The 18,554-nt window shown below is 37.2% G+C and overlaps 1 protein-coding gene across 2 annotated transcripts in view; it reads left to right on the top strand.

Annotated features, from left to right (window-relative positions):
* Nucleotides 1-17,624, top strand: part of SETD2 (SET domain containing 2, histone lysine methyltransferase) — a 143,323-nt gene extending 125,699 nt beyond the window's left edge. For both annotated transcript variants that reach the window (XM_001375941.5, XM_056805191.1), the window contains 3 exons: nt 15,713-15,793; nt 16,044-16,145; nt 16,711-17,624. In XM_001375941.5, coding sequence (XP_001375978.3) covers nt 15,713-15,793; nt 16,044-16,145; nt 16,711-16,872 — 345 coding nt within the window. In that variant the 3' untranslated portion in view covers nt 16,873-17,624. The remainder of the gene's footprint in view (nt 1-15,712; nt 15,794-16,043; nt 16,146-16,710) is intronic.
* Nucleotides 17,625-18,554: the final 930 nt, after the last annotated feature.

The following is an 18,554-nucleotide window of genomic DNA, read 5'->3' as shown; positions in this document are numbered from 1 at the left end:
CCTTCACCCCCGCCCTCCCCCCCAAAAAAGGCTTTGGGGGGGAATAAATTCAAAGAAGGGATCATTTCTCCTGCCTAACCTTAGATCCAGTAGGAATAATTCAGAAACAGGAGATGGTTTGAGATTTGAAGCCTTCTCAAATCAAATATTTTAAAAATATATCTTTTTAAAAAGTGTTTATACAGTAGTTTTAAATCTCAATACTCATAACAAGAAGGCAAATTACTCAAAATTGAAACAATCTGGAAAAAGAGACAAACTAAAGGGTTTTGTTTTATTTAGTTCTAGTATTAGAGTAATGCAGCCAATGGATATTCTTATGCATTTGAGCAAAAGATTTTGAAGAATGAGGAAGATACAAAAAGTAAAATAGAAGAGAATCTCCTGCCATGTATTTTAATGTTTGTTGGAGAGATAGAAAAAGCAAGATAAGAATAACTGGAACTCAATAGATTTGCCACTCTACTATTTACTATTACCTATTGTACCACCATATTCTCTAAATTAAAATTCAAAGGACACCTCATGTCTCTTGACACAAGAGTTTTTGGAAGTAAAATAGAATTTTTTCTCCTTTGGTTTTATTTATTATAACTTTGGAGGAAGAGGAAAAATACAAAACAAAGATACTTAGAAGGAAATTTCTTTTAGAGGAACTTGCCAAAATTGTAGGTCTAGTTGTATAAAACATATAGGAAATTTTCAAAAGAATCTTAACCATAAAGCTGTAACTCGCTTAGTGTGCTACTGTAGTGTAGAATTTAATTACTCACATTGTTTGCTTGAGAGTGGTCATACAATGGGGGGAAGGGGGGATACACAATTTTCACTCCATCTTATCATAAATCCATTTGGTATACAGAAAGAATGACTGAAAGAATATATCATTTACATTCTCATCTACAAATTATTTGTAATCTTAAATGCTCATACTTTTAAGAGGAAATAATAATAAAACTTCTTGTGTCGCCTAGTCTGATAGTCCATCCTTTAAATTAGAACATTTAGTTTTTACCTTGTGCATTATTTGGAACTACAATTACTTCATTTTTCTAGTTAACCTGGGTAAGTTGCAGCCTTATATCACTTAATTCCATGGACTAGAAAAAGAAAGTCATAATGTTACTGACTTTTAGTTACTTATTGAGTTATTTAAGGCACCGTGGTTAGTGGGATGAAATACAGAAGTAAAAGTATTAAATTACACCCTTGCTTTTCACAGAGTTTTTATATAAGTATACAAAACACTCCATAATCTAAAGTGGGGGCATAGTCAGAGGACAGAAGGGGGTGCGTATGAGAGAAATTAAAAAGGTCAAATCAGCAGTTTGGCAATAGACTAGTTATGGTGGGTAAAAGAGATTGAAGAGTTGAGCTTGACATCTGGGTTGCAAGCCAGAGTGACGAGAAGGCTGGTGGTAGCCACAGGAATGAGAAAGCTAGGAAATAAGGTTTAAGGGAAAGATAATGAGAATAGTTTTGGATATGTTGAATTTGAAGATGTCTCCAAGTCTTTTAGTTTGAGACAGGAGATTGGAGGTGAGTGGAGAGGTAAGGGCTAAATAAATAGAAATGATAATTAAATCCATGGAAGCTGAGATCATTAGTTAAATAGAATAGAGGCAGAAGAGAAGAGGACATGAGAGACAGAGCTCTGGGCATGACTTAAATGAAGATCAAGCAGAGGAGACTGAGAAGGTGCTGACTACAGGGAGGAAAACCCAATGAAAGCAGCAAGGGGAAAAGGTGATCAACAGTGGCAAAAGCTACATGTGAAGAAATGAAGAAGGATGAGGATTATGAAAAGGTCATTAGATTTGGTGATTTATTGGGGGCAGCTAGATGGCTCAGTGGATAAGAAAGCCAGGCCTAGAGACAGGAGGACCTGGGTTCAAGTTTGGTCTTAGAAACTTCCTAGCTGGGTGACCCTGGGAAAATCACTGAACCTCCATTGCCTAGTCCTTAATGCTTTTCTGTGTTGGAACCCATACACAATATTGATTCTTGGACAGAGAATTATTTTTTTTTAAGTTATATTTTATTTGATCATTTCCAAGCATTATTCATTAAAGACATAGATCATTTTCTTTTCCTCCCCCCTACCCCCCACCCCCACCCCCCATAGCTGATGCGCAAATCCACTGGGCATTACATGTTTTCTTGATTTGAACCCATTGCTTTGTTGATAATATTTGCATTAGAGTGTTCATTTAGAGTCTATCCTCTGTCATGTCCCCTCAACCACTGTATTCAGGCAGTTGCTTTTCCTCGGTGTTTCCGCTCCCATAGTTTATCCTTTGCTTATGAATAGTGTTTTTTTCTCCTAGATCCCTGCAGATTGTTCAGGGACATTACACCGCCACTAATGGAGAAGTCCATTACGTTTGATTATACCACAGTGTATTAGTCTCTGTGTACAATGTTCTCCTGGTTCTGCTCCTCTCGCTCTGCATTGGACAGAGAATTATTGACTTTGGAGAAATGATTTCTGACTAAATGATGAGTTTGGCAGCTAACTTTAGAGAATTAAGAAAAGTGAGTGTAAAGAAAGTGTGGAGGCCCTTATTGTAGACAGACTTCTTAGAGTTTAGTCATGAAAGGAAGGGGACAATAATTACATTTTTGAATCTTGATCATTTTTAATGCCATCTCTGAACTAGAAAATCAACACCTGTGACCTGACAGAAAGGTAGAATTCAGAATAATTGAAGTATAAAAGTATGTGGGTATGATACTATTTATTTCTGTGGAGATCTATAATAAATTTTCAATCCAGGTTTTTATTTTTTATTTTTATTTTATTTTTCATTTTTAAACCCTTACCTTCCATCTTGGAATCAATACTGTGTATTGGTTCCAAGGTAGAAGAGTGGTAAGGGCTAGGCAGTGAGGGTTAAGTGACTTGCCCAGGGTCACACAGCTGGGAAGTGTCTGAGGTCAAATTTGAACCTAGGACCTCCCATCTCTAGGGCTGGCTCTCAATCCACTGAGCTACCTAGCTGCCCCCTCAATCTAGGTTTTTAGCTCATCTTAAAGGACCAGAATAAGTTTATGTTTAAATTTCTCAAAGGAAACATAATTCATTTGTTACCTTATAGAAGAAAAAGACCACATTCCAGTTATTTTCCAGGTTTGAAATGCACTATTTGGCCATATCTTCTCTTCCATAAATCATTTAACAAGTAATATAGAGAATAAAGACATCATGATGGTTGTAGGGGTCCGAGAGCCTGGACAGAGCAAAATCAAGAAAACTATATCTTGGACAGCTAGGTAACACAGTGGTTAGAGCATCAGGTCTGCAGTCGGAAGGACCTGGATTCAAGTAGGATCCCAAACACTTCCTAGCTGGGTGACCTTGGGCATGTCACTTACTCCAGCTGTCTAAGGGAGAAAGAGGGGAAGAAGGACAATAAATTTATTTTTCTTCGGTAATGATTTATTTTACTAATTAGAAGTAAAAATGTTTTGGAGTTCCATGTTCTCTCCCTCCCTCCTCCTTCCCTAAAAATGGTAAGTAATTTGGTATTGGTTATACATATAATATCATACAATACTTATTTCCATTTCATCGTGTGAAGGAAAACATATTTCAAAAAAAAATAAAAAGAGGGGATAGCTAGGTGGTTCAGTGGTAGAGAGCCGGGTGTGGAGACAGGAGGACCTGGGTTCATGTCATTTAATTCCTGTTTCATACCCCTAGCCACTTTTCTGTCTCATAACCAGTGCTCAATATTGATTCTAAGACATAAGGTAAAAGAGGGTTTTTGTTGTTGTTGTTGTTGTTGTTGTTTGTTGCCCATGAAGAAAATAAAGTGGAAAATGGTATGCTTTGATCTGCATTCAGACTCCTTCGGTTTTTTCTCTGGAAGCACATAGCATTTTTCATCTTAAGTCATTTGGGATTAGCTAGCAACTTTGTTGTGCGGAAAGTAATTTAAGTCATGCACAGTTGATAATCGTTTTCTGTTACTGTGTACTGTGTATAACATTCTCCTTGATTTGCTCACATCAGTTCACGAAAAGTCTTTCCCGCTCATCATTTCTTATAGTACTCTAATATCACAATCATATACACAATTTATCTTCTCTGTTTCCAATTCTCTGGCACTACAAAAAAAAAGCTACTTATAAATATTTGTACAACTAAGTCCTTTTCTCTTTTTAAAGAATCTTTGTGGGGTGAAATTGCTTGTCACTTCTAGGATTGGGGAAGAAAAAGTGGAGTAAGACAACAAGAATCATGGGGGGGGTGGTTAAAAATAAAAATAGGTAACTAAATAAATCTGGGTATAAGATAGAGGTATTGATGAATCAGAGGGGAGGCACAGTTTTTTAAAGCCCTTTGGGCATTGTTCCTAATTGGTCACCAGAATGGTTATCAGTTTCCAATTCCACCAACAGTGCATTATTGTCCCGATTTTCCCACATCCCCTCAACATTTATCATTGTCTATCCAATCTAATAGATATGATGTGGTACTTCAGAGTTGTTATAATTTGTGTTTCTCTAATCAATAATGATTTGGTACATTTTTTCATATAACTATAGATAGCTTTAATTTCTTTGTCTAAAAACTGCCTGTTCATTTCCTTTTTCGTTCCTCTTTTGGGGAATGATAGGTATTCTTGTAACTTTGACTCCGTTTTCCATATAATTGAGAAATATACCTGTAAAATTTTTTCTCAGTGTTCTTTTTTTTTCTTGTTTTCCTTTTAATCTTGTTTCTAGATGTCATCTTTAATTCTTGTTTCACAGTTTCCTACTTTAAGATCTGGACTTCACTATAAAGTACCACAAATCATTTCTTTCTTTGTTTTTTCCATTATTTAGACAAATAATGTAGTCAGACTTATTCCCCAAGATCAAACTCTTAAGTTGGGAGTGATTCCTGCCTCAGCAAAAGTCAAATGGGATTTGCGAAGTATAATCTTTGACATATAGACAGAATTTGTAAAAGGAAAATAAGTGAATATAGAAAAATCTCTTAAATAATTATACTGTTCCTTTACATCATGAGGTACCTTAAGTTTCATTCTTAATTTCAGAAATAAATGCAGTTTAGCTGTGAACAAGTAGTTCCATCATTTTGTATACAAAAGAAACTTCAAGGAGCTACTTTTGAATTGTATTTTTAAAGATAAAAATCTTCTGGATCTGAAATTAACTATGCTCTTAAGTCGGCTATGAAGGTTTTGTGTTTTTTCCAGTGGAACTTTGTCTTCCATAGTCATATTTATAGCAGGTCCCTCTAACTTCTCTTTTAGTAGGGGAATGCTTCATTTTGTTCCTTAGAGAAGAATTGGCCAGTACCAGAGACCAAAAGGCCTTTTTTTAAACACTTAACTTCTGTCTTAGAATCAGTATAGTGTATTGGTTTTAAGGAAGAAGAGCAGTAAGAGCTAGGCAATGGGGGTCAAATGACTTGCCCAGGGTCACACAGCTAGGAAGTTGTCTGAGGTAGATTTGAACCGAGGACCTCTCATCTCTAGGCCTTACTCTCAATCCACTGAGCCACCCACCTGACCCCCAAAAAAGGGTTTTTTAAATAACATCAATATCTACCCAAAATAATTATTGTGAAAGATTTTGAACAGTATGGAGCACTGTTAAAAATCTCCCAAGTTGATAATGGTTTCCTGTGTAATCTTTTATTTTTATTTTTATTCATATAACAAACATTTATTTAGTGTCTACTGTATATAGAACACCATCTTTGTAATCTTTTAAGAAGCTATAGATCCACCTAACTATACTATCATATAATCCATGTTTCACCATAACAGTATAAAATGCCTAGTCAAAGTTTGTGTGCATTTTGCCAGTAATGTTATCCTGATCAATCTGGTAATTCTACCAATTAAGTTAAAAACTAGTCTGGCAATTTTTAGAAAATCCATGCTAGTTCCTGATAATCATTGCTTATCTTTGTAAATGCTTATAATCTATTTAAATTTATTTCAGATTTTGCCAAGGAATTGCCATTAAGTTTATCAGACTAATTTAGAGTTAATTTCTTCATTTTGAAAATCGGAGCACTATTCCTGTGTCTCGAGTCTTTTGGTACCACTCTTATCTCTCCATTCATATATCCATTTCTTCCTTCACCCAGTCCAGGAGATATGTTTTCATTTAGAAGAACTAGGGATTCTCTTTGTCTCTACCTTATCTTTGTCCTCAATTCAATCTTTACTTTTTTTTATTTCTTTTCATCTAAAATTTATTTTCTTTGGTTTAAAATACTAGTAAAAGTTTTAAAAAGAGACAAAATAATCAGTAGTCAATAAACATTTATTAAGCATCTTCTTTGTACTAGGCTTAGTGATAAATGCTATAATATCTTTGCTTTTAGCATCTTCCCCAAACAGGAAGCCTATCATTTTCTTATTTTTCACCAAACCTTTTAGTTTTTAACATACAAAGCTAATAGGAATAAATTTTTAAAACTACTTGTGAGTAGTCTCCTTCCATTTTTAATAAACTTTGAAAATTTATTGTGCTCTACTTGTCTCAGCCCATATCTACTTTAGAGCTCTGGTTACCCTATTTGGGATATTAATTTTTCTTTTACAGAATTTTTAAAAATTCACTGTTACTCATTAAACATCCGATAGTATGGTTTGCATAGTTTTCTCAAATAGCAAATAGAGTTCAGTAATATCCAAGGTTTGTTTGGGTTTTTTTTTCTCTATATCATGAACTAGAAAAATATGACATCGCCTGCCCTAAAGTACATTAACTTGATACTGAGCTTAGATTTATTTTTTATTTTTTAATTTTATTTGGTCAATTTCAAAAATTATTCCTTGGTTACAAAAATCATATTCTATTCCTCCCTCCCCCCACCCTTCCCGTTGCCGACGGGCAATTCCACTGGGTGTTACATGTGTCCTTGATCAGAACCTATTTCCATGCTGTTGATGTTTGCACTAGGATGTTCCTTTAGGGTCTGTATCCCAATCATATCCCCCTCGACCCATGTAATCAAGAAGTTGTTTTTCTTCAGTGTTTCTAATCCCACAGTTTCCCTCTGAATGTGGATAGTGTGCTTTCTCGTAGATCCTCCAAGTTGTTCATGAACACTGCAGTGCCACTAATGGAGAAGTCCATTACATTCGATTGGACCAAAGAGTATCTGTCTCTGTGTACAGTGTTCTCCTGGTTCTGCTCTTTTCACTCTGCATCACTTCCTGGAGGTTGTTCCAGTTCCCATGGAATTCCTCCACTTTATTATTGTACTTGGATATAGTCCAAGAAGTTCCATTTGAACATTTGGGCTCTGGGTATTTTTACCAAATGAGAGAGAACTGTAGTGTATATGTTGTGAGGTTCAAATTAAGTATAAGTGGGGGAAATGGTGTCAATAAACTCTTTTGCAGCTATAACTATGTTGTGAGAACTTTGGTTATATTTCCAAAAGACTCATTTCATTTATAGGGAAGAGGAGACATATGGTAAAGTGAAATGATCCCTATTTACAAAGAGCTGACTTTCCAGTGGAGGAGACAGAAAGGCTCCATCCTGAAGATGTTTAAGTTGCTTCTTGAAGAAGGAAATTCCATTAAGCGGATCTGAGAACATTGTACATTCTAGATACAGCAAAGAAGAGGTGGAATGTCCTGTATGAGGAGAAGAGAGGTTATTTTGTTTGTATTTCAGAGTGGAGAGGTGGAATCACATCCTAGAGGATAGAATTATTGCCAGGAAGATTATGAGGGACTTTAAAAGATAAATGGAGGAATTGATATTTGATCATAATGTAAAGAGGCAGTGGAGTTTTAAGTTAGAGAGGGACATAGGTCTTTACTTAAGGAAAATCAGTTTGGCAGCAGTGAACATGGTAGATGGAAGGAGATCAAGAAACCAAAGAAAGTGAGGACCAGTTTGGCCATTGCAATAAATAATATATTGTCCAGAGGTAAAGGTAAATAACTGTAAAGAGAAACAATTGCAATACGTGTTGTGGAGACAGGATAGTAAGATTTGGCAAGTGGTTAGATAGTACAGAATTCTGCTACAGTTATGAATCTGATAGACTGAAAGGATAGTGGTATCTTTGTCAAAATTAGGTGACTTGTAAAGAGTTGGATTTAAAGGCAAAGAACTCTGTGTAGAGTTAAAAAAAAAAAAAGATTAGTAAGATAGCCCCTTTTCCTCTCTGAAATGATAGCAGGAAATATGTTATTAGTGTAAGGGGGGTAGGTTGGACTGGATTAAATTTTAAAATAGGGTCACCAGGAATTTAATTTATTCCAAAGAATTTTATTTACAAAATACAGAAAGAATGAAGTAGGAAATCAGAGAGAGGATAAGGTAAGATATCTAGCCTAAGCACTAAGTAATTCATTCTAGCTCTTGGCTCAACCTGGGCAGGGAGAGTTAGTCCTTAGCTGAAGAGACTTGGGGGGTTGTCTCTCTCAAGAGGTAGGTCTCTCCTGAGGCTAGTTTCTTCAGAAAATCCAGGACAGGAGTCAGCTTTTTCATTCACCACTTGTCATTCCAAACGGAAAGATTTAAGGACTGTCTCACTAGGAACAGGGTCTCAGGTCCAGTCAGATTCTTCATCAGCCTCCAACTCGAACTCAGAACTCCAGAAGAAGCTGAAGTCTCTATGAAGATCTCAAGACAATTCTCCCAGGAATCTCCAAAGATTCTCCTCCATAAGAAGTTGTCACTCTCTGTTAAAGACACTTTCTTTTGCCTCACTTCCTGTGCCTTCGTCCAATTTTTATGTCTACCAATTATTGTTGAAGCTCTAATTTAAGGACTGCCCAGGAGGCAGTCAGTTTGATTCTAATTCGTCACGCACTATTGCACACTTGGGTCGCAGACCTCCCGCACTCAAATGTGAATGGGGTATTTACATTGGTGATTAAATCTAAAAATGGGCAGATCTCCCCACTCAACTGTAAGTAGGTATTTATACTTTTGGTGATTAAATCTAAAAAATTGGGCAGGGAAGTTAATTTCATTTTCTCAATGAGTGGAGAGATTTAATTTTAATCTTCACATTGGTATCAGTACTTTTAGAAACAGTGGTGAGTTGCAGAAGAGAGTTTTTCTGTTCCCATTGCTATATGAGGAGAATTCATCAGAATTTTAAATATAGTGGATAAGTGGGGCCAAATGAGTTTGATCTATCAGCCAGTGGGCTATACTACTACTATATCACTTGGCATTTATGTTTTAATTCTATTCCCTTCTGTATATATTGCCTTGTTGATGGATTTTTTTAAAGGCATGTTTGAATGGAATTTCTTGTAAGTCTTCTTCGATTATGGTCCTTTTTTATCTTCAAAGTTTCTTCACTGACTTTTTTTTTTTAAGAAAACTTTTTAACTTAATGAAATCAACAACAGCTGTGGCTATCTCCCCTTTTTTTCTCTCTTTTGGGGCATTCCTCAGACAAATGGGAATTTTGGCTTTTGGGGTCTACTTTTCCATTTCTCTTGCTGACCCTAAAATGGTTTCTAGGAGTTGATAATTTTTCAGGCTTTTGTTTTTTACATGCTGATGTGGACAAGAAAATAATTCACATTAAATGTGGAACTAATTACAACTATATTTTTGTTAGTTCTGAAATGTCACACATTGAATCATTTGGTCCTTATGTCTATATGCTTAAAAATGTGGATTCAATTTTTTTCCTCTACCCAAAGCTAAAAATCAGTTATTTTTTACAGAATGTGACCCCACTAAAGCATTACTTTCTTAGGAATTTATTGTGGGTACTTCATGACACCATACTTAAGTTACTTGGCATTTCCTGTTGTTCATCTGAAATAGCAGTAGATTTCTAGTCTTTGTAGTATTCCAGCTTAGGCTAGTTATTGAAGTTAATTCAATTTAACAAACATTTATTGAGTAAGTCCTTTATGTCAGACATTGGAAATTCAAAGAAAAATCTCAATCTGCCCTCAAGGAGCTTGAATTCTGCATCTGTGGAAGGTGATTGGAATGAACTAGGGCCTAGGCAACAATTCCATGGGGCCTGCTTCACAGTACCTTTTGGGAGGGAGGAGGGGAAGGTAATGGCAGGATTTGAAAAACAAAAATTTGATCAAAAGCAAGACTAGCATACTGTTCCTAGGCCTTGTCCTATAGCCAAACTTAACCAATTTGAAAGGCAATAGATGAAGTAGGGTAAAACAGATCCTAGTCACTATAGTTAGGCTTCTTTTACTTTCTCAAATGCCTTCAGCGAAAAGATGGGAAAAAAAAGCTGAAACATCTAAGAAGCAATAACAGAGAATTAGGGGTGATACTAATAAATTATGCTGGGGTAGGGGGCAGCTGGGTGGCTCAGTATATTGAGAGCCAGGCCTAGAGATGGGAGGTCTCCCCCTCCTCCAGGCCATTCTAGATGAGAAAATGTTGGTCAACAAACAAAATTAAGGAGAATTATTTTACATTCCTAGATAGATTTGGAAATGTTTTTATATCCACCAGTCTAGTAGATTTTTACCTTTAGACCTCTTGATCTTGAGGAAAATCCTGAAAGACATGATATCAAAGAATTGGAAATCTGGGCAAAAATAATGTGCTTTATTTTCAGTATATAGCTAAAATGCATTCATGTGAGTGTGTTTTAAAGTAAAAGCTAAACTATGCTGAAGTATTTAGGGAATTTTCTACTCCAGTGTGCCATATAACCTTTATCAGTTGTATTAAAAAGCTGAAACATCAAACTATAAGTATTTTAAAAGCATGGGTAACCAGAATATATCCAGACTAGTGGCAACTAGATAACTCACTGGGTAGAGTGCCAGGCTTAAGAGTCGGGAGGTTCTGGGTTCAAATTTGGCCTCAGTAGGTGTGTGACTGGACAAGTCCCTTAATCCTAGTTGCCTAGTCCTTAAAACTATTCTGCCTTTGAACCAATGCACAGTATTGATTCTAAGACAGTAGGTAAAGGATTAAAAAAAAGAAAAGAAAAAAAGAAAGATTAGCTATATTGAGTTTAAAATGTCTGTATGACATCCAGTTCAACGTGTTTTAACAGACATTTGGTGACTGGAACTATAAGAAAGACTGATAGATATGTAGCTCTGGGACTCATCTACAAGGTGTCAGTAATTGAACTCATAGAAGCTGATGAATTCCATGGGTGAAAGAGTTTAGAAAAAAGGGCCCAGAACACAGACTGGAAAGGTTGACCATGATTGAAGATGAAGCAAGGTAGAGTGAGAAGGAACTGAAAAATGGATGAGGAGAACCAAGAAAAGAGCCATCATTAAAACCCAGAGAGGGAGGGGCAGCTAGCTGGCACAATGGATAGAGTACAGGTCTGGAATTGTGAGGATCTGAGTTCAAATGTTTTGCCTATGAAACTGTGGCAAGTCACCCCCATTTGCTTAGCCATTGCCTTTCTGCCTTAGAGTTGTTACTAAGACAGAAGGTAAGGGTTAAGAAAAGGGTGGGTGGGACCCAGAGAATGAGAGAGAGGGGAAGTAGTAGAAACTGACCAAAAAGGAAGGGAATATGGAAAAATTGGGACACTAATAACACTGTTGGTGGAACCATGAACTGATATAGCCATTCTGGTACCATACCCAAATGACTATAAAAGTATGCATACCTGTTTGACCCTTGTCAAACCTTGACCCAGTGATACCACTACTGGGTCTGTATCCCAAAGAGCTCAGAGATGGGGGGGTGGGGGGAGAAAATACTAGTACAAAAATATTTATAGCAGCTCTTTTTGGAGTGGCAAAGAATTGGAAACTGAGGTGCCCATCAATTGTGGAATAGCTGAACAAGTGTGGTATGTGATTATATAATGGAATACTATTGCACTACTAGAAATGACAAATAGAATGGGTTCAGAAAAACCTGGAAAGACTTATGAACTAATACAAAGTGAAGTAAGCAGATCCAGGATAACACTGTATACAGTAACAAATATTGTCTGATGATCAACTGTAAAGGAATAAACCATTAGCAAAGCAGGTTTCCAAACTTCACAAGGGTCTAGAGGTAAAAAATGCTTTCCACAGCCAAAGAAGGAACCGTTGAAAGTCCAATTGCAGATCACTGCATGCCATCTTCCACTTTATAGCCTTCATACTTTTTTTTATTGCATGTATTACCTGTATATTCTGTCTTGGCAAAAGCAATATGGAACTATGTAATGCATGACAGCACTGGTATGACCTATAATAGGTCATTTACTGCCTTAGAGGAGGTGAGGGAAATCAAAATGTCAGAAAACAATTGTCAAAACTTGTTTCTACATGTAATCAGGGGGAAAAAAAAAGATGAGTGAGGATTAGAAAAAGACACTTTGGCAATTGAGATCTTTTGTGATGTTTGAGAGGATAGTTTGAATTTAATGTCAAAGTGAGAAGCCAGCTTTTTGGGTGGGTGGGGGCTTATTAGAAGAGTATGAGAGGTGTGTCATTTTTAAGGGAGTAGTAGAGAGACATAGAACAATGATTGCTAAGATAAAGAGACAAAAGTATGGACAACAGTGTAGACAGTCTGCTGAAGATTGATAGGGATAAGGCTGTAAACCTTGAGTGGTTGACCATGACCAGGAAAAGAGACATCTCTTCATTAGAGACCAGAGTAAAAGGGCAGATGTCACACCAAGGTGGGGAAAATGGGGAGCTCTTGGAGACAGACTTCAATTTTTTTGATGAAGCTAACAAGAGTAGGCTTTAGGAAAGAAGTGAAATTTTGGAATAACTGCTGTTTTGACCTATATATCAAGAATTAGGGAAAATTAGAAACCTTGTTTTACCTAGTATTAGAGCCCAGTTGAGATCAGCTATCAAAATATGTAATGCCCCTCAGATGTGGTTTTGTGATTTCTTTCAGTTCCATTCAGTAGCATATAAGTAGGATCTAAAGAGGCAGATAGTGAGAGTAATCTAGGGTTAGAACTTAGCTCTCCAGCCATCATGATTTATGTGATGGCTCTTAATCTGCAAATGGGCTTTCCAACTCCCCTTTCCTCAGCTTGATTCTCAGTAAGAGTTCGCTATAAATAGCTCTATTTAGAACCAGCTGTGTGCTGTTCCCTAAGCCATCTTGATGTCATGGCATCAGCCTTAGTTTCCCATCTTACACCAGATCACACATTTGGGGCCAGAACTCCCTGAAATGCTATAATTCCTTTATTAGAATGTAACTTTCACTATTAACATTCAGAGGAAAAACTGTGGGAGTAGAAACACAGAAGAAAAACAACTGCTTGATCATATGGGTCAATGGGGATATGATTGGGGATGTAAACTCTAAATGATCATCACCCTAGTACAAACATCAACAACATGGAACTTTTTTTGATCAAGGACACATGTAAAACCCAGTAGAATTAAGCATATACTTCGGGAAGGGGTGGGGCTAGGGGAGGGAAAGAATATGATTCTTGTAACCAAGGAAAAATATTCTAAATTAACTAATTAAATAAAAAAATTTCCCCAAAAAAAGACTGTAAATTCCTTTGGGGCAGGAACTATTATTCATTTATACCCCAAGGGTCTTATTGCCAAGGGAACAGAAGGCTCTTGAGTAAAAGATGTAGTAGGGTTGAGTCTGGCAGGATTAGAAGAGTGGAATAGTTTAACTACAGCAGGGATGATAGATGGCTTTGGATGGTAAGGTGGAGGGATTGGAAAACAAGATAAGGACAAAAAATGAGTGGTATTAGGAAAAGGAAGACTTAGGGAGAGATTTAAAAAAAAAAAAGATAAACCATAATGAGATGATAGAAAAAAGGGAATTCTGAATTCTTCAATATAGAATCAAGAACAAAGGTATGAATCATTCCTGTGTGTATAACTAGAGATGTGGATAGGTCATAGGAATTTAGTAGCCTGAGGGAGTAGAAAATTAAAATGTTTGAAGAAATAGCAAGCATGTCTCCTGAAAGTCCCCTAAGAATGAGGGCAAGAACTGAATAGAGAGGAAAGCCCTGAATTCAATGTGAAGGTAGAAAGACAACGTACTGGGGAGTTAGTACCAGATTGGGTGAGAAATTTTAATTGAATGAACCTAAAAAGCAATAAAGATAGTTAAGTCTGGAGAGAATGGAAGAAGTGTGTGGAAATAGCAATTTGGGAGGGGGGTGTTATATCCTTACAACCAGTAAGTTGAGGTGTATAAGTGAAAATGTAGTTAGTATTAGAAAGTGTATCCAGCAATGCAGGGTCCTCCAGAGGTTGTGTACATGCCAGAAGATAGATAAGGCAAGAGAAAATGTGGGTGGCATTTAAGATGGGAAAAAAATTACAAATCGTAGAGTAGAGGTTCTAGAGATCAGAGGGGAAGGAATGTGCTAGTCTGGAGTGGCTACTTGGGTAGTCTGGAATTCAATGTAATATCACAGGGCTAGGAAGAGTAAAGAGGGAGAGGAACATGTTATCCTTTGGTAAATGAGTCTGGTGAAGACAGTGTCAGTGAGATGAAGTCAAGCCTTTAGAAGGCTCAAGGTCAACACACTTTTCCCCCTCCTAACTTTATTTGTTTTTGTGTCACAAGAGAATTCTCTGTCTTAGGACTAAATGGGGCAAGCCTGGTAGTGTTACAGCCACTGTGGAACCTAGGAACTTACTGGTAAGGAAGCAGGAGACATAAAGAGGAGATAAGAAGTAATGAGTCCTGCCCTCGTTTAAACCTGGCTAAAGTATATTACCTGTATTAATGAACTTGATGTTGTCCCAAAGTATTGTAAAGAGATGAGGAAGTAGGGGATATCCTTCCTTCCTTGAACTAGCCTTGAACAAGGCCTGACCATTGGGTCTTTCTGTTCATTTTGAAGTCTGAAGATGAGGTGATATGTCCTGGCATCATTAAAGTCCCTTCCTATTGTAAAATTCTATAATCAAATGAAAACAGTTTGAAAAGTCCAGGCAATCTGTTATTTGATTAGGTTGTAGTTTGAGCTATTGTATGAGCTGGTCCAAAAAACCTTTCCATTACAGGCCACAAGATTTTAATTTAGTCACCCTTTGAGCTTAGTTTAAGTGCTGACCCATTTTGAAAATTCCAAGACCACAGAATAAGCAGTCAGTAAAAAGTGATTCCATCATGCTACCAAGGGTGTCTTTTCAGATTCATAGTTTCCCAGATGTCTTTATTGTTGCTTTATAGTTGAGCAGTTCCATCTTCAGCAATACTCTTGTTTTTGGAACCAAGAGAAGACAGATCAGTGCATTGTACTACATCAGGCCAGCCCTGTTGACACTGTAATGATTCAATTGAACCATTATTAAAATGTGTTTATTAGATTTTTGCAAACATGCTTCATTAAGTAGTTGACAAGGAACATAACTACTTTAAAAAAATACTCTGTGAAACCCTCCTAATTAAGAGTCTGAAGGAAGTAGGATGTTAATATCTTTGAGTATAGGCTTTAAAGTCAAATTGGCTTTTCCTAGGAAACTATACTGGTTATTTTTAGCAAATTCCTTTAGACCCCAACCCACCAAATGTCTTGTTAATCATCTATTGGGTTACAATATATCTCTTTATTTGAATTTTTTTCTTCATAGATATCATTGGTGTAACACATGTTCAATGTTATTGGTATTCTTCTGCATCTAATCTAATTAATTACCCCATTGGAAATAAAGGGATGTGACCGATTCCAAGATCTCTGCATGATACACATTTATTTAAGGGAAAATTTAAGTCAGTAATTGCTTTTCAAAGGAACTTTGAACCCGCTTTTTTATATAAGTGCTGTCGTGTTTTATGTTTCCTCTAGTCTTCCAAAAAACCCAAAACTGCAGAAGCAGATACCTCAAGTGAATTGGCCAAGAAGAGCAAAGAAGTGTTCAGGAAAGAGGTGAGGACAAGATCAAAGCTTGTGATGTTTGGTCATCAGTTCTTCCTTCTATTCCAAATATGCCTAGGGACATACACATTCACCTGGAATAAAGGGGACCAGCAGGTATAACCATCCAAGGATTTATATTAATGGTTATACTAATGTCCTTTTTAGGGACTAGATTCATACCTAATTTCACATAACTCTGTGAATATCTATATGGTTGGCTTCCCAGAGTGACAATTGTTGGGTCCTTCTTCTATCACAGATGTCCCAGTTTATTGTGCAGTGCCTGAACCCTTATCGAAAACCTGACTGCAAAGTGGGGAGAATAACCACAACCGAAGACTTCAAACATTTAGCCCGCAAGGTATTCTCCCAATCCCTAGCTCCCTGACTCCCATTCTTCCTCATTTCACTGAGGTTGGGTAATCTCATGAGACCTGAAGGGATACCCTTCATTCTCAATGCTTTGACTACTTTGATCTGGGGTTAAGACAGTTGCCCTTTTTGAGTGCCCTAGGATAGGGAAGGATGGCTAGTAGCTGCTAGCAGCCAGGCTTCATATAAATGTCAGTTAAAGCCGAAAATCCTTTCCATCCTTAGCAGTTTCAAGGGTTTCCCCTTTTCAGTTACCCATTTGCTTGTTCATACATGTGAGTAACACTGGGCAGTCTACTTTTTGTTCTTAAAGCCACTTTATAAACTTTTCAGCATCTTTGGGGCGGGGGCAAAAAAATTTATACACTTTCTTCCTTTGCCTTTCCTAGTATCCCAACATTTGGTACAATGGCTTTCTGGAAAATGTGCCTTATACTCTTGGCTAGCTTTAGATGGCAATTAGGGTTTAGTCCCAGTATCAGTTTAAAACCCCACGGGACAATGGTCTTTCTTGCTCACTTTATCCTTTTCCTTTGGGTGGGCACTTCATACAGCTGACTCACGGTGTCATGAACAAGGAGCTGAAATACTGTAAGAACCCTGAAGACTTGGAGTGCAATGAGAATGTGAAACACAAAACAAAGGAGTACATCAAAAAGTACATGCAGAAGTTTGGGACTGTTTATAAACCCAAAGAAGACACAGACTTGGAATAATTTATTGGGTCAGCAAAGGCGGGTTAAAGTGGGAAGACAGAAGAGAAAAAGTTAACTCAGTGAGAGAAATCCATGGGCTCCTCCAACCCATTTCCCCAACCTTGTCAGGGCTGTTGCCACTGATGACTCTTGGCACTTGAACCCTCTGAGTCATGAAAAGTAAAGAAATCATATTCCATTTAAGACAAAACAAAGCCACAGTCATATGCTATTGGGGTAGGTGGGCCAAGACTGTCAGGGACCAGGAGAGAGACTATTCTTTTCAATTTCCTGGGCCTGACCCATATTCTCTAACTTGGGTCTCCTACTTGGCGGTGCTGTTAGCGCACTGACCCATGCGCACCAACTTCTTCCCCACCCTGTGTGCCGGGGAATCTGTATTATATTTTAACGTATATGTGAATATATTGATAAATATTTTTTTTTCCTGGGTTTTTGTTTTTGGGGGTTTTTTTGTTTGCTTTTTTGTTTGTTTTTTTGTTTGTTTTGTTTTGTTTTTTGTTTTTGCTTTTAGCCTATGCGTGCTAAGATCACGGGAACACTTTGTAAGGATAGTTTGGGTTCTCCTGCAAGGTTTAATCTGTTATCATGTAAATATTCCAGAGTAGGCTACCTCTAAGTTTCTGGTCAGCCTCATGCTATGTTGATAAGATTGATTTTACTGCTTAAAATCATTTTACTTTATCCAATTTTTACTGAACTTTTTATGTAAAAAAAATTAAAATAAAATCAATTAAAGAACTTGGCCTACACTTCACCTATAAAATTAATTTGTTTAAAAAAGCTTCAAGAACAAAATAGGCATAAGTTTTCTCTTCTGGGCTTTGTTATGTGGGACTGTTTGTTAGGGCAATATAGGGAAATTGGTTGAAAGGAAAAGAATACCCTGTATTAATATGTGAGAATATTCAGAGTATTCTCAATGTGGCTTTATAGTTCAAAAGACAAATCAATTTGATCTGCTATAACCTTTATATCCTTGACCTAAAAGTATGTAATGGAATGGACTTTTTTAAAAATGATGATGCTAACCAAGTGTCCATTGTAAATCTGAACTGAGTTCTTTCATTGGATGATGTCATTCACATTCAATCTCCTTGGGATCATTCTTTTACAAAGTGGATGTCCTAGATTAGCACCATAGAACAGCAAAAATAACTGACTGGGGAAGAGATTTTTCTGCATATAATGGGTAGAAATCATGTGGAGCCAAATTTTGATTCAGTTTTTTGAAAATTTCCCTGATCTTTTCAGAAGTGAGATGGGCTGCTCATCTCAGATAGTAGATTCTACTTCAATAAAGACTACATGGTCATTTGTCAGGGGTGTGGTAAAGGGAATTTCTGTTCATGTTGGACTGGTTGCTTACCAAAGCCCTGGGTATACAGGGTATTCAGGGAAAATGAGCCTCTCTTGTATGAGGACTTGCTGAGCCCTTTTCTGTCTTACTCCAAGAAGCTGTATCATGCACAACAGCCATGCCACATAGCAGCTGGTAAGACAGTCTCAGCAGATGGACTAAACCAGGTTGAAGGTTACCAAAAGGCTTCAGACCCTCCAGTGAGCCAAGTGTGTGGAGACGTGGGCAGATGAGAAGGCAGCAGAAGCAGGAACCCTAAGGACTTGGTCAGATGTCAAAGATGGCAAGATCATCTACTGCACCGAGGGCCCTCACCAGTCAT

This window comes from Monodelphis domestica, chromosome 7 (assembly GCF_027887165.1).
Source record: "Monodelphis domestica isolate mMonDom1 chromosome 7, mMonDom1.pri, whole genome shotgun sequence".
Lineage (NCBI taxonomy): Eukaryota > Metazoa > Chordata > Mammalia > Didelphimorphia > Didelphidae > Monodelphis > Monodelphis domestica.
The sequence above is the reverse complement of the archived record's forward strand: the minus strand, read 5'-3'. Positions and strand labels throughout refer to the sequence as shown.